This window comes from Meriones unguiculatus, chromosome 18 (assembly GCF_030254825.1).
Source record: "Meriones unguiculatus strain TT.TT164.6M chromosome 18, Bangor_MerUng_6.1, whole genome shotgun sequence".
Lineage (NCBI taxonomy): Eukaryota > Metazoa > Chordata > Mammalia > Rodentia > Muridae > Meriones > Meriones unguiculatus.
The window spans coordinates 14,632,438-14,648,800 of record NC_083365.1 but is presented as its reverse complement, the minus strand read 5'-3'; the positions used below and the strand labels follow the sequence as shown (position 1 = coordinate 14,648,800).

Sequence of the window (16,363 nt, the reverse complement as noted above, 5' to 3'; positions counted from 1 at the left end):
CAGGACAGCTGGATCCTCTGCCTCTTCCCAGCAAGTCTCAAGGGTCTCCCTGTCCCTGCCCAGCACTGGGGCTCTTGCTACAATGCTGAGCGTTGTGGATTAGAGACCTGAATCCAGGTCCTTGTGTTTTCAAGTCAAACACTCAACTGATCTCTCTAGCCTTGAAGCTTTTCTCAGTGTTTTTAAAAGTCCAAAGTCCCGTGGCATCTGAGATGCTACAGGCTGGGCTTTCTTGAGAGTTCGTTTAGGGGTTCAAGAGATGAGCACGACTGCTTGTGTGTCCTGGACTAAAGATTGCTTTGCCTGCATTTGGTCTGAGACCATCCATGAAAGAGGGACACATATAAAATCGTGAAGGAGTAAGGGGTCACCTGCCTAGCCAGCCAGAGAAGCCTAATCAATGACTGTGATCAATAGGGTGGTGGATGTTGTAGCCAAATCACCCTCAAATTCAAGCTGGGCTTCCTCACCAGAGCATAAACAGCACAGACCAGGCAGGGTCCTACCCTGCTCTCTGTGTGGCTCCTTCTGTGCATTACCCACTTGTAAGGGCTTGGGAAAGATGGCTTAGATCTTGTGTTCACTGAGTGGACCCACAAATGGCCTGGGGAAGAGGCCTTCTTGGCCTGCTTCAGTAGCTGAACCCAGCGAAGCTTTCTTGGGCTACCACTGATACCTTTGAGCAGTTGCCTGGGATGCTCTGGCAGCTTGCCGCAGTAGGAGAGAAGACAGCAATAAGAGCAGACCCTCCCTCAAACATCCTCTTGAGTCTGCTCAGGATCCCAACGTTACTTCTTTGTAGCAAACTCCAGTGGTACTGCCACACTCGGGCTCCAATCTGTGGCCTCAACCCTCCCAATATTCTGTTTTCTCCTCCTCCCCAGAGGAAAACTTCTGGTGGCTTTGAAATAAACCCAATAAGGATTCCTGGGATTAGGGAAGAGAGTGGCCCTAATCAGTCCTAGGGACCTGATTTGGAGGGGTCCCAGATCTCAGCTCCTGAGCCTGAAATTGCCTGTTAGGGCCTCCAGTTTACAGGAGCTGTGGAAAGTAAGACCCCTGCGCAGATGGCTGGGTCTCAGCCCTTCCTTAGTCCCCATAGTTCTGTGAATCCTCCAGGTATGACAAACTGGGGCCACCATGAAGTTGAGGATGAATATGAGAGCAGTCCAATACAAAAATCATAAATGTACTCAAAACATAAAAATTTTGACACCTAAATTTTTTTCTTTTTGTAACTCCATGTCATGTTAAAATGTTGGACGCACCTGTGACCTGGACCCTGTGGTCCCACAGGAAAGTTCCCATGACAGCTATGGGGGAAGGAGAAGCCGTGGGGTGAGGCTTCCATTTCAGTCTGAACTGTCTCTTCTACCCTAAATTTACAGCAGCTTTCCCTTGTTGCTTTGTCTTAGGAGCAGAAAATTCCGCAGGTCTCCCCTTTGCACAAGTTGTAAGTTTATCTGGGTGGGGAGTTGAAGGCACTAATCCTCTTATACGGTTTTGGAACAAACCTTTCTTTAATCTTCTCATCTCTTTCAGCACAAGCCTTGGTTCCAACATTAAGGTCCCTGGAGCTCTTTCTCATTTTAAACTATATTTTATCTTTCTTTTTGCCATGCTTGCTCCTTTTCACTGTAGACCTTCACAACAGTGACTTCTGTCATGAACCACGTGGCAGAATCAACGTTAGTCCGTACTGAAATCTCCTCTGCCAGGAAAACCAATTATTTTCAACTTAGCCTCAGGCAGATTCTCAGGACAAGGACAGATAGTAGCCACAATCTTTGCCAAAATGCCGTAAGAATGGTCCTAGCCCAGCTGCTAACACTGTTCCCCTCTGAGGCCTCTTGAGCTGGGCCTCCATAGTCTACTTTGTACCACTGTCTTCCAAGCTCTTCCTAAGGATGCCCGTTAATGGCTGTCTGCAGTGATCAAGAGCTTTCCCAGTCTGAAGTGTCAAAGTCTTCCATGTTCCTCCAAATGACAGTACAGTCAGCTCTGTCAAGCAAAAGCCCACTTCCTAGTGCCACCTTCTGTCTTAGCTACTTTTCTATTGCTGTGATGAGATGCCATGACCAAGGAAACATATGGAAGAGAGAGTTTATTGGGGGCTTATGATATCCAAGGTTAGGGTCCATAATGGTAGAGCAAGGACATGGTGGCAGAAACAGCCAAGAGCTCACGTCTTGATCCAAAAGTTGGAGGCAGAGTGAGGAGATGGTGGAGCAACCATTTTGAAACCTCAAAGCCTTCCCCCAGAGACACAATTCCTCCAATGAGGCCACACCTCCTAATCCTTCCTAAACAGTTCCACTGACTGGGGATCAAGTATTCAAACATATGAACCACTCTCATCCAAATTACCGCAACACCTACACCATAAAATAAAAAAATTAAATTAAAAATTTCTGTAAATACTCGAGACCGGGTACTTGATGAAGAGATCTATTTGCCTCATAATTCTGGTAAACGAAGGCTCCAAACAGGATGGTGTCTGGTGAGGGCTCTCCTGGTAGTGTTATAACATGGTGAAAGCCACAGAGATTCTGAGTCGGGCTTGATTTTGTTTGCTTCTATTCCTTTGGGAACTAACCGGGATCCCATGAAAACGACATTGATCCCTTTCAGGCTTCAGGTGGTGAGATTTAGCCCCCATGGTAAGAAAGTAGGAACTTAATCTAACTGTGATATTATGAGGGCAGTTAGTGGGAGGTGATTAGGTGAGGAGTCAAGATGGGACCCCACAATGGAATCTTGGTGGCTTTGTAAGGAAGCCACCAGAGAAACATGTACGTTTCCTATCTCTCTCCATGCAGTGCCTTGGATGGCCTAGGATGCTGCCAGCAAGAACCTATCACCAGACAGACCTCAACCTGGAAAGCTTCAGAGCAGAAGGGAAAGTCAACCTTCTGTCTTTATAACCTCCCCGCTCTGTGGGACTGTGATACTGATGACACTAGACTAATCCACTCAACACCACAGTTTGCCAAGTTGTTCTGGGCACACGGAGGCCCTGGTGACAAGCCCACAGGTGGGTGTGGGCAGGAATATAGGAACTTTGAGGGCAGTATCCTTTTGACACAATCCTTGATGTCCTGTGAAGGAAGGGTCAGGGACATTCCAGCGGAGATATGCCTCTCCCAAGCTCGCTACGGATGAGGACCTGGCTCAGATGGGGACATTTCACTAACCCAGCATACACCTCAGGCAGTGCTACTCTGTCTGGAACTGAGTTCCATCACTCTGTCCCATGAGTGCTCCACCGGAAGCACCACCAGATGTTGGGGAGGAAGAAGGAAGGGGGCCAGCCGATACTCTAGAACTTCGCAGGTCTGACCTGAGACCTGGCATCGATGCCTCGCCCTGGGCCACAGAAGTCAACAAAGGGATGGGTATGAGGCTCTGTCAACCTTGCCCCCAAGCCTCCAGGCTTACAGGCCTCAGGGATCCTGGCTCCGAGTTCCCACCTCCGCTTTTTCAAAGCTTTTCTAAAAATTATTTATTTATCTGTTTTAGCTTACTCCAGCCCAGTGAACCACACAGGGGAAGAATCTGCAGTGGTTCCAGGTTTGAAGACCAGCAAAGTGAGCCCTCAGGTTAAAGGCACGGTCACATGGGAAGCTAATGAGCCAACCAGGTAAGAAGGGCCTGGAGCCTAGAGAGGTACACCCCGCCCAGTCTTGCTGCCAGGGGCACCTGTGCTCTGAACACCCTGTGTTAGCACGATACCTTCCCCTTCCTTGAGTCTAGACCTGACTAGGAGGTCTTTCTGTATACACCTCATGCCCCAGCAAGAACATACCCCTACCAGCCCAGAGGCTCTTATGCCCCAAACACTTCCAGGATCTCACCACTGACCCAAGTGGTGGGGTCCTAGATGGAGGAGTTCCATGTCTAGGAAACAGGCTATTGGAGATCTCCAAATCACAGGATGGACTAACCTCACCCCTCTTCACACAGGGGTCTCCTATGGGGTGTCTAGGCTGTATCAACTCCACCCTGGAAAGCCTAGCCTCCTGGACAGGTCTGATCAGTAGTTCAGACATCCACTGAGGGTCAGAGTTCTCTGGCCAGGCCGACTGACAATTGGGCGGCCAGGACTGAAAGGCCAGGGACCCAGGGTTGGCGGTCACGGGGACTTTGGGAGGGGCTCCAGCTGGTGATGGGTGACATCCCCAGATGACAGAGAGCCTCAGATTAACACGGGGCTCACGACCACCTTGTCAACGGCATCCAGCCTCCCTGCCTCCTCCATTGCTCTGATCCCTGTTTTCCTCCAATCTGTTAATGCCAGCATCGGTCTAGCCCTTGAGCCCGGTTCCTTTACCTCACATCCTTGGTGATGCCTCGGTCTACATTGCTGTGTCCCCACTGTGTCCTGTAGCAAACCGCCCATTGGGCCACACTGCAGATGGACACAGCCTTCATCTCCTTCATGAACTAACTTGGGTTGGTGTTTTCCTCTAGACTCCTGTGCTAGGCAGAACAATGGCTCTCCAAACAGTCCAAGACTGATACCTGGAACCCATGGGTGTATGGTCGCAGGGCAGAAGGGGTGAAGTTAACTAAGGTTGTTGCTCAGCTGACCTTAAAACAGGGATGCAACTTGGATCATGCGAGTGGAGCAGAGTAAAGTGGAAGGGAAGAGAGGCTGAGACAGAAGAAGGCACTGTCTGATGTTGCCGAAATGGAGGAAGAGGCCACGAACTGATGAGACACCCCAAGAAACAGGTAAAGGCAAGGTAGTATTATTCCCAAGAGCCTCCAGGAGGAGAGCCCTGCTTCCCTTGTGTCACCTGAGCAGGGAGATCTGTGCAGGCTTCTGGCCTACAGAACTGGACAGAGTTGTATATCTTTATGAGAGTTCAAGCTATTACATTAGCAATAAAAATGCTTTCTTCCCAAAACTTACCAGGTCAGGATGGAACCACAGAGCACCCCCACAAACCTGTAGCCTCCTCCGTGTATTACCTGCCATGCTCCAACGTGCCTTACCTTCTACTTCTTCACCATCTTGTTACACAGCAGCTCTAGAAACCCTGCCTTGGAGCCTACCCCCTCCCCAAGTCCCACTGTAACCCCTCTAGAATGGCTGCAAATGCCTCCAGGAGGACCTGGTACTGCCCCCGGGTCCCTGATGCTCCTGTCTGCTCCTAATGGGGAAGTCAGGACTCTTGCTAAAATTCTAGGCATCTTCCTCTACCTGGAGACATCCATGACTCTGGATGGACGTCAATGTCCTTGCAGAAGACCATGCCCGCCCTGAGCTGTGTCTTCAAACTGGGACAAGTCGAGTGGTCTCTCAAGATGGATAAGAGACAAGTTTCTGGGTCCCACACCCAGACCCCATAGGTCTAGGGAGGACTTCAAGATGCAAGTGTATGTGTGTGTGTGTGTGTGTGTGTGTTTCGCTGGAGATAGAACACAGAGCCTCACCCACGCTAGTCAAAACGCTCTCCTTCTGAGATACACCCTCAGTCTGGTTTTAACCTTTTATTTTGAAACAGGATCTCATCAAGTTGCCCAGTCTGGCTTTCCACTGACTGTAGCCTAGGCAGTTCCTGGTGCTCCTGCCTTCACCTCCCCTGAGCCACCAGGCTTGGCTGGACGCTCATTTCTAACAAGCCCTGGGGAATGTTCCTGCCGCTGGCACGGAGACACACTGACAAGCCCTGACTGCTTACCCTTGAAGTTCTCAGAATTGTGTGCTCAACCCTGCCTGCCCCTGAGAGCTGGAGTTCCACACAGAGCTTCCGGACCTCCCTGAGAATGAAAGGCAGTGGAACATGCCTAGAGGCCTCAGGCTTTGGATGCCTGGAGCGGGCATGCTAAGTGTGCTCTTCAAAGGCCACTCAGATAGTACACCGAACCACGCCATAAGAACCAGTGTCCCACCCAGACGTGGTGCTCAGCATACCTGCAATCCCAGCATGCTGTGGGAGGGGGCAGAGGCAGGAAGATCACATGTTCTCTTCCCTCAAATACCAACCAGTGCCCGATATAACCTGTCCCCATGCCTCCTACACCGGGCCCCTTGCTCTCCCTTCAGTCACGCCCGATATAACCTGTCCCCATGCCTCCTACACCGGGCCCCTTGCTCTCCCTTCAGTCACGCCCGATATAACCTGTCCCCATGCCTCCTACACCGGGCCCCTTGCTCTCCCTTCAGTCACGCCTATTCCCATTGACACACACCATCTCCCAGCCTCTGTGCACTCAGCAACAGGTCCCTGCCACTTAGAGGCCAATCTGACCAGGGTCTCTCCCGGGACCCAGCCTCAGGCTCCGTGGGCAGCAGGGGCTGGGGCCTCCAGTTTTCCTTCAACAAATCCTCACCGAGCTGCTGTCTGGTATCAGGCACGGGTACTATAGTGGGCAGCACACAGCCACACCCCCGGGTGCTGCTGGCATCTGGCAGAGACACGCCACAAACTAAGAAAGGAACTCAGACATCCAGCACCTGATGTGAGTGCGGGGCCTCGAGGAAACCCAGGTGTAGGGGAGTGGAGGCTTCCGCAGCTGAAAGTCAAAGAAGTAAGTCGCCTTACCAGTACCTCAGAGATGTCAGAGATGCAGTCACTGCCTCAAGCAAGGCTCAGTGAGGAGCCTCTGGGCAAATCTTGGGACTCCCTGTGAAACTGAACTGTCAGCCAGCCAGGGGAAGCCACCAACCCTGCAATGTTGCTTTAACTCCAGGGCCTTCGTGGACTTGCTACATGCAGAACGCACATGCCAGGCCCCGTTTACCACAAACTGTAGTCCCTTAGCCCTGTCCCTGGTCCTAGTGCCCAAACGGAGTCCCCTCTGAAAAGCTCCAGGCCCTTCGGTTCCTACCAGTCCCGAAGGACTCGTCAGTCTGGTTTCTTACAGATGAAAACCACAGAGGCTCAGAGAACACAAGTGGTACGCCAATTGCACATGCGCGCTGACGGGGCCAAGGACCCGGAGCACCAGCAGCCTTTCACCCCAGCAGCATGCAGAACAGCTCATACGCAGTCAGATGGCTGGACTCGGGCTCCTCACAGTACATCAACGGTCCCCTAGCTGCTGCTGGCCACTAGGTGCCTCAGGCCCTCGGCTGGCACCACTTCCCATCAACACAGAACATCGAGAACTTAAACTCCCCCGCTCTGACCCAGGCAGGGGGGAAGGGAAGGCTGTCTACACCAGAGCAATGTGTTCACCCCTGGTTCACGTCTGTTCTTGTCAGTGGCCGCCCCTTGCAGGTTGCAGCAATGTTTCCAAGAGAGGGCGGCACTGGCCGCTGAAGCCTGAGATGGCACTGCGGTTCAGGAGCGAAATCATCAGCCCTGATTTACGGATGGTGCCACAGAGACTCTGCACGGTGAAGGGGCTTTGCAGTTTGTAAGGATGCCAGGACCCCCTCTCAGGCCTCACCGGCTCAGGCTGTGCACTTCCTCACCTGTGTCAAGACTCCTAGAGCTCCCAAAGCTACAGCTGGGCTGGAAAGGGGGAAAGTTCTGAGTTTGAAGGGGGCTGGGTTAGCAGGTCAAACAACTCATGTGCAGCCTTAGGGATACTGCCTACCTTGTAAAGAGAGTCCTCCTGAGAACTTACAAAGTCAAACTTCTGACTGCCCAAGACCTTGGTAGGAGTCACCTTGACAGTGCTGTGGAAGTGAGGCTGACTGGTAGTTCTGGGCATGGCAGGGGGGATGGTCCAGGAGGGCCTGGGAAACACGAATTTGTAATGGAAGGGCCATGGCTTCCCCAGACATCACACCTGACATACTGCAGGCTTCCAGAGGGCCATGTGCAGAAAATGACAGGTATCAGAAGTCTCCTGGGGGCATGCAAATCTCTCCCCACACCTGCTCCAACCCCAAGCACCCTCACGTCGCTCCCCCCCAAGGCCATTGCCAGGCTCTGTTTCCCAGCCAGGCAAGCTTGGGCATCTTTGCCCACTAGATCCTAAGAGCCCAAGAAAGGAGGCCTGAGGGAGCCCGTGGCTTCTGCAGGGCATGCGAGCGTGGTGATAGGCTTAACGACCAACTCTGTCTCAGGAGCAGAGTAAAGTTATGCCTTGCATACAGCCTGCCCTTTCTGGCCCTTATCAGTCCTTTGCAGGGCTTGGGATGCAGCCCGATGTCTAAAAGAATGCTGGGCAGGAGCAACCTCCCTCCCCCAGCCTCTGGGTTCCATTCCCAAGAGTTGGAGCCCAGCAAGGTCGCCAGACTGCTGAAGCAGCAGGATGCTGGTCCTCCCTTGAAGCGGCTAAAGCACCCGAGGTGACCCGAAGCCAGCCCCTTTCCCTCAGTTCTGAGGAGCAGGGCTGCGCTGGAACCTTTGGAACAGCTGGAGAAGTTCTATGTCCGGTGTTCCCTTCTCTTAACCCAACTATGTGTCAGGAGACGGGTCCCTCCTCCTCAGCTGCCCAGGAGTGGTAGAGCCCTGCGGTTGGTTTTCCTGTCGGAGGCTATTTGCCAGGGGTCCCAAAGAGATGGACACGACTGATTTAAGAGTAGTCTGTTTCCTCTGTTAATATTTTATTAGGACAGATTTGCGGATTCGGTTACTGATCTTAGGGACGGGAGCTCTGCGTGAAGACAGGGTACTGGACAGCAGACGGAGGGCGAAAAGGACAGTCCCACCACTGGCAAAGTTCTCAAACCATTCTCCCATCACCGGCATCTTGGGTTGCGGGTCTTTCCTGGCATTCACCCTGGGTCACCTGCTTTCCCCGGGGCGGCCCAAGCCAGAGGCAGCTCGGACTCACAGGCCTAGGTCAGCTAGGAATGCTCGCTCAAGATGTCACCCATCCCTCCCGTCTCCGCCAACGCTGCATTCGGGTTCGGTCAGTTCAGCCCGAGCTCTCTCTGCCCTCTTGGTCCCAGCCCCAGCCCTTCACAGCCAGGAGGGGGCGGCGTCTGAGCTGAGGCGGCTATCCTTCCACCGACCCTTGGCCTCCCCGGGAAGAACTGCAGAGGGGCAGGAGGCCACATGTTACCTTCCATGGACATGGGTTCCAAGATGCCGAACTGCTTGAGGACGGCTATGAACAGCAGCACCACCACGGCCATGGCGCACAGCTCCATACCCTGGATGCCCATGGCGAGTGCGGCTGGGACCGGGGAGCACCCCTCGGTCTTGCGCAGCCTGGAGGCACCGGGGCCGGAGCCTCCCGCCCGGCCTCAGGGGCGGCGGCTCACATGCCCCGGGCAGGCGGGGCTACGGGTATCGGTGGGGCCAGGACCCCGCGGAGGAGAAGGCGACCGTCGACAGAACCGGCCGTGATGCTGGAGCCCGGGCGCAACTTTGCAAAATCAGCCACCAAACTTCGAGGAGCGGCGGCGGCGGCTGCAGCGTGGGGCGCGGATCCCGGGACCAGTGCGAGCCAGCAGCGCCTCCATTCCCCGCACGGGGCACCACGACTCTGCCGCCCCCTGTCCTGCCACGAGGGCTCCGGGCCACATCGGCGGGGGGTCCCGGGCGCTCCTGGCCGCCCCAGGCTCCATCGCGGCTCGCTGAGCGCTCATTGGCCTAGGCGCAGGGACCACTCCGGGACTTGTCCCTTGCGGCCCCTCCTTGCCAGCCCGGGAAGAGGCGGGAGGGACGAGGCCCCGCCCCACACGGTCTAGCTCCAGACTGAGCCTCCTGGCGCGTCGCCACCGCTGCCCCGCCAGCCCCGGGGAGACCGCGTGGTCTGCGGTTTCCCCACCCGCTGGAGGGAGCAGGGAGCCCAGGAGGAGGGGCGCGGCGGCCACACTCGCTGCAAGACTCGCTGCCCAGTGGGAGGGGCTTGGAGCATCCGGGAAGCCCCGTCCCTCTAGGAAGTTTCCTGCAACTCAGCCCACAGCCTGAGATTCAACTTGATCCTGAGCCACCTCTTTTTGAGGACGGAGAAGTTGGTATCCAGAGTTCTCCAGTTCTGGAAACCCGCTTGCGCTCCCGGGGCTTTAGGAGGAAGGGGCTTTGGCATTGGAGCCTAGTGCACTGAGTTCAAGTTCTGACTGCTGTACCATCCCGGTCGAGTCTTGGACTTTGAGCCTTCTTCGTAGAGGGACGGTTTGCCTTTCTGGCTGTCGGGAAGATCTAAGCTGCTGCTGCTGAGAGCTGTGCTAATTAGTTTGTGGATGGCTTGCTTCCCTTTGGGGCACTGGCTGGGGCCGAGGAAGCCGCGCAAAGGAAGGAGGAGGAGGAGAGAGTGGGGAGTGGCAGGGCGGAGCCGAAGATGCTCCCGGCTGCGAAGCTCCAGCGGGTGTGGGCCCCGAGGGTGGACTCTCTGCTGCTCTCCAGCGGGCGCCGGGCTCCGCGGGAGTCCGCTCTAGACCCAGAGGGACCAGGTGGGAAGCTCTGCTGGGGTCAATCACAACCCCTTCCCGCTATTTTAGCAGACGGAGAGAGAGTTTGAGCGCTGTTTCCACCTCCAGCCCGAACAACCCCAGCTCGCCTTTGGGGGTTTACGATCCACTCGCCAATTCCTTCAAAGGGCATCCACACTGTTCTACGCTCAGGTGGGGTTGGAAACGGCGGCAGAAACCCGATGCCCACCGCACCTGCGCCGGAGGTCACCTGTCTGGGCCATGACCTAGGGCATTCCTTACCTCCCGTTTTACAGACACGGAAACTGAGGCCCAGAGGGCGAATTGCTCACCGGGTCACAGGCGCAGCGCCAGTCTGTTAGATTCTGAACTGGCGTTTCACTGCTCCCAGCCTCGCTGTTTCACCTGATTGATCAAAAGCCGGAGTTTGGGCAATAATTTCAAGGAGCTGTAAGCACACCCTTTTGGTTCGGCTTAATCGGGCTGCAGTCTCCATTGACCAAGGCCAGAGGGCTAGGCAGAGAGGCCAAGATCAGCAGAGGACAGCTCTGCTGGAGAAGTCGAGTCGCTCAAATGTGTAAAAGGCCGGGAGATCCAAGGACTCCTGCACCCTATAAATTACACACTTGAGAACCAAGAGATAACCAGGCTAGGTCCCAGTTCGTTTCCATATGGAGCCAAAGTCCTGATGGACATCCCTAGAGTCATAAAATGGGGACAGTGACTAGCCTCCTCTGGGGCTCATTACGGATCCAGTGAGGAGAGTATTGGTGGACTCGAGTGGGCGCAGGCCCCGTGATTTACACTCAGCCCGGCTGTGCAGCAAGATACACCGCCGCCTCCCTGCCTCGGTTTCCCTTTTGCTTCTGAGCGTCTTTGGATGCCAGTGGAAGCGTCAGCGGCTGCCCATAAACACTGAGCTATAAGCGAGTCATCGATCCCCTGGCTGTGCTGTGTAAAATATTAACGACGCCTAAGTGGATCCGAAGCCCGAGAGCGCAGTGGCCCCGCGGTATGAACAGCCTGGGCTGAAGGCCTAATGGATAGAAGTTGACTCCCCTGCTCGCTCCGAGTTGCGCCCTGTCAGCCCGGGGTCTAACCGAGGGCTACTAGGTGCTAGGTGATTCTCTCACAGCCTTCTTCCCCAGACTAAGAGTCCTCCCTCAGCCAGGAAACGGCGGAGCATGCCCTCTTTGCGGCATCGTCCCCAGGGGGGCTGTCTGCTTTGGCTGGCATTCACCCCTCTCATGTTCCTATGCGTCCTGGGAAGCAGCAGCACTTGCATACCCTTTGAGCTAGGGCACAAGGGGGTGGGAAGGCCCTTCCTGCAGGGGAAGAGGAGGGAGCCATGTATCTACATAGGAGCAGCCTTTACTTCCTAAAGCGGTGGAGGGGAGGGGCTCATTGGAAGGCCTCAGGATGCTCGGGTGTCCTGGCCTAATTTAGGGAGTCATCAAAGAAAGCTGGTTGGAGTCCAGAGAGGTTGCACGTGAGGCCATAGTGTCCTTTTGGCCTGGAGTATGGAAGCTGCTTTTCGGTGCTGTCTCCGGGAAGCCCACCAAGATTACACCAGCCCTGGTTGGTATCCTTTCCTGAACTCCCTCTGCTGCATTTCTGCCCTGCCTCCTATGTCCCTCTGTCTCTTATTTCTCACAGCTCTGCTGTTAGTCTTCCAAGGCTGGGGACCTGGGAGTTTGACTGGCATGGCATGCTATTTCCTGCTCCACACACCACGGTAGCCCAGATTCCAAAGATTCTGACTCTTACGGTTCTGGTCCTGTGACCCATTCCCACTCAGCAAGCTGTACTAAGTCCCAGCCCTCTGGGGAACAGGCCTCCCTTAGTTCTAGTGCACTCTACTGGGCAGAACAGGCATTGTTCAATTAATTGTTCTGATGCTTCACAGGGCTGATAAGCTGCCGAGGAACCAAAAAAGTGCCTCACGCCACGGTGTCCTGGATGTTTCACACCCAGCACAGCCAGCCTGGGTCACCCCCCCCAGGCTTCCTCCCTATCCCACCCTTCTTCCCATGGTACCCCTGGTGCTCAGCCACACCCCCTCCCTCCCTCCTTGACTCCCCTCATGGATCCCCAACCCCTCCAGCCCCTCCACCGCTCCACTTGGGGCCACCAAAGCTATCTCAAGACGATTACAGAATTTTGTCCTTCTTATGTTTAACTCTCTGACTGCGGCTCTGCCTCAACGTAGGCTGCGCTGATCTGCTCACCGTTCTCGCCCAGCCATGGGAGCTGCACCCTGATCACCTCTGCCAGGGTCTTCGCTCCTGAAGCCATAGGACGATGGTTTTGGAGCTCTGAATAGACCTGGCAAGCAGCACTGATTCCTTTGTTCTACAGTAGTCAGCTCAGATGGTATGTTAGATGGGACCAGGACTACAGAAGCCCAACAGGAGACTGATGGAGTCGGTGGGCACTCTTATGGGGCAACAAGGAACCAGGGGATGTTGCCCCCTCAGGAGATAGAGGGCAGAGGAGACCAGCTGTAGTTTCTGCCTGTCTGTATCCAGCTGTACCTGACCGCTCTTCTAAACCTCTGCCTTTCAGTTATACAAGTCAGTAAATCCCCTGGTTTTTGCTTAAACCAACAGCTTGAGTTGGGTTGCTGTTACTTGTAACCAAGAGAATCCTGGTTAATACATTACTGATTAGTTATGAAGACCAGACTCTCGAGAAGGGGGCCAGCAAAAAATACAGGACTGGAGGTCTAGGGGAGAGAGAGAGAGAAAGAGATGAGTGCTGATGCTCCGTGCCTCCTCCCTCTTTTTTTTTTTTTTTTTTTTTTAATCTAGTCCAGGGCTTTGGGGCACAGGACCGTGCTGCCCACACTCAGGGTGGGTGTTCCCTCGGCTAAATCTCTGTAAACACTCTGGGCACACTCACAGGTGATTCCCAACCCAGCCCTGCCGACAATGAAGGTGAACCAACTCTGTAGGTGAGCCTCCCTCCTGTCCTCTGACATGTCCCACTGGCTGGAATCCACACATTTTGAAGAAGGGCCTCAGACACACAGCTCAGTCAGGGTGAGGTACAGGAATGGGGCAGACAGAGCCACACGGCAGAAAGGATCTCACTGCACAGGGCCCCACATACCAGGGATGCTCATTTGAGTGTTCAGGTAAAACAAAACAAAACAAAACACAAAACAACAACAAAACAATACTCTGTGTGTGTGCGTGCGTGTGTGTGTGTGTGTGTGTGTGTGTGTGTGTATACATGTCATAGCATATGTATGGAGGACAGAGGACAATTTTCAAAGGTTGGTTCTCTCTCTCATGTGGGTCCTAGGGACTGACATGGTCATCATCATCTGTCTTGGCAGCAAGCACCTTTACCTACTGAGCCATGTTACCAGCCCTAAACCTTTCACCATTCAAGTACCATTCCCTGGCACTTCAATCCTCTTAATCCCAGGGAAGGCGAACATAAGCAAGAGAGTAATTGACAGCAGACTTAGCTTAGGACTGAAGGCTACCTTCAAGCCTACACAGGCCACACACAGCAGTCTCCAAGAGCACTGGACAGCAGTGGGAACAAGGTAACAATCCCTGTGAGAAGGGAGAACATGAAAAAAAACAAACCCACATTCATCTCATCATTTCCTCTCAGCATATTGTCCCAAATGATGGAGGTCAAAACCGCCTCATGCTGGTGGTCACAGAGATGACGGAAATAGAGATCAGGGTGCAGGAATGGTTTGCAAGGATGGGAACCAGGGAAGGCAGGAACCAAAGGCTATGGGATGGATGGTAAATGTCACCTAAAAGGCTCATATGCTGAAGTATGGTCACCTGTCTATGGCGATATTGGAAGGCAATGGAATATTTAGGAAGTGAGGCCTTACAGAGTGAAGCTAGGTCATTAGGGTCTGTCTATTGCTGTAGAGACACCAGGAACATGGCAACTCTTACCAGGAAACATTTAACTGGGACTGGCTTAGAGGTCAGAGGTTTTGTTTATTATTGTCACAGCAGGAAGCATGGTACCATGCAGGCAGACCTGGTGCTAGAGAGGTCTACATCTGGATCTGCATGCAGCAGGAAGACAGAATGGCACTGGGCCTGGCTTGAGCATTTGAAACCTCAAAGTCCACCCCTAGTGACACTTCCTCCAGCAAGGCCACACTCAAATATGTCTGGAATCTGACAACTGTAAAAACAAAACTCAACATTTTTTTTCTTTTTCTCTTTTTTTTTTTTTTTTAATTTGAGACACGATCTCATGGAGTGAGGGTTAGCCTTGAACTCCTCATCTTCCTGCCTTCATCTCCCAAATGCTGGGATGATAGGCATGTGCCAGCACGCCTGGTGTGTGCTGTGGTTGTAATTGAATCCAGGGCTTTGTGCAGGCTATGCATATACTTCACCAGCGAGTTACAGTCCCAGCCCCAAATTCAATGTGTGTGTGTGTGTGTGTGTGTGTGTGTGTGTGTGTGTGCGCGCGTGCATGTATGGGAGAGAGACAGAGACACAGACACAGAGACAGACAGAGGCAGAGAGAGAAATGAATCTGTGGAAGCCAGATATTAGGTATCTTCATCTCCACAGTGTCTTCTGAGACAGGGCATCTCACTAACCGGGAGTTGACTATTTCAGCTAGGCTGGCTGGCCATCCTCTAGAGTCCCCCTGTCTGTCTCCACGATGTGGGGTAATGGTCAGCTTTTATGTGAATGCTGGGGATCCAAACCTAAGTCCCCATGCTTCCACAGCAAGCCCTTTACCCAACAAACTATCTCCCCCAGCAACCCCCAAAACTCTTCAATCTTTATAGGGGAATGATTTAATACCAGGCCTCCAAAACACAAGGTCCAGCCAGTAACAGAAGATCTCTAGATGTGAGGATGAAAAAGTAGCTGATCATGATGTCGACTCGGAACCCAGGGATGACCCGGATGTTGGAGCTAAGTGGAAAAGAACTTCAGAATAACAGATTAATATCTTTTTAGTCAGAGCAAATTGGAGCATGGAAGAACAAACTTGGGTCTGTCTCTGTCTCTGCTACTGAATGAACGTTCCCCACAGGCTCAGGTGGTGAAGACTTGCTCCCCTGCTCATGCTGCTGTTAAGTGGTGGAGAGCTGGGGGCATAGCTCAGTGGCAGAGCACTTGCCTAGCACGTGTGAGACCCTGGATGTCTCACATCCAGGTACCTTAATCCTAGTACCTTCTCACACCCCTCCCCCCCACACCAAGTAGTGGAATCCTTAGGAAACAGGGCCTAGTAAAAAGGAGTTATGTCACTGGGAATGGTCATGTCCATATTTGGATTCTGACACGCACTCTTCCTTTTGCTCCTTGACTCTCCTGAGGTCTCTGCCACAGGCCCTGGCCATAGCATACAGCACCACTGCAAGCTCAACATAACAGGACATCACAACTATAACCCAAATAAACCTTTTCCCTCATCAAGTCAGCACAGCATTTTGTTATAGTAATGGAAAGCTGACTAGCACTTTGTCTCTGTCTCTGAGCATATTGTTCAAAATTCTGAGAATCAAAACTCTGAAAAGAATCTAGAAAAGACCACCACTGGGAGCAGAAGATGACATCACAGCTAGACATGTGTCTAGATCACTGCTCAACAAGGAATTATAGTACAAGCCAGGAAATAAGAGTATAAACACAGGACTCGGCAGTAAAAGAGGAAGTGAAGAGCACAAAGGGCATGGACTATCTGAGGGATTTATGTTAAATGTAATGGACTAAAATTAACAGAAGAAATGTAGAAATGAATATAAGACAAAAATTTTAAAGCCTAATAAACAAATGTATAGTTAGAGTCCCAGAAGGACAAAAAAAAAAAAAAAAAAAAACTCTAGAAAAATATGAAAAAATAATAACAGGGTTTGAGGAAATTTCCGGAAACTGTTGAAAGATATCAAACAGATTCAATAAGCTGAACAAATCCCAGTCAGGAAAAATAAGAGGGAAAAAATACCTCACACAATTATGCACGGCAAAATAAGAGGAAGCCAGATACAATAGACTAATTTTTGAAAATGCTCAAGGAAGGACAAGTAAACAGACAGAGTGTCTTCCCAGCTGAAGATGTCAAACATGG

The 16,363-nt window shown here is 52.7% G+C and overlaps 1 protein-coding gene across 6 annotated transcripts in view; it reads right to left on the bottom strand.

Moving 5' to 3' along the window:
• Window positions 1-16,363, bottom strand: part of Kcnip3 (potassium voltage-gated channel interacting protein 3) — a 62,143-nt gene that overhangs the window by 14,517 nt on the left and 31,263 nt on the right. The window contains exon 1 of one of the 6 annotated variants that reach the window (XM_060372223.1): window positions 8,971-9,541. The exons of the other annotated variants lie outside the window; for them this stretch is intronic. Coding sequence (XP_060228206.1) covers window positions 8,971-9,073 — 103 coding nt within the window. The 5' untranslated portion in view covers window positions 9,074-9,541. Of the gene's footprint in view, window positions 1-8,970; window positions 9,542-16,363 lie in introns of those variants that run through there. 6 annotated transcript variants of the gene reach the window in all.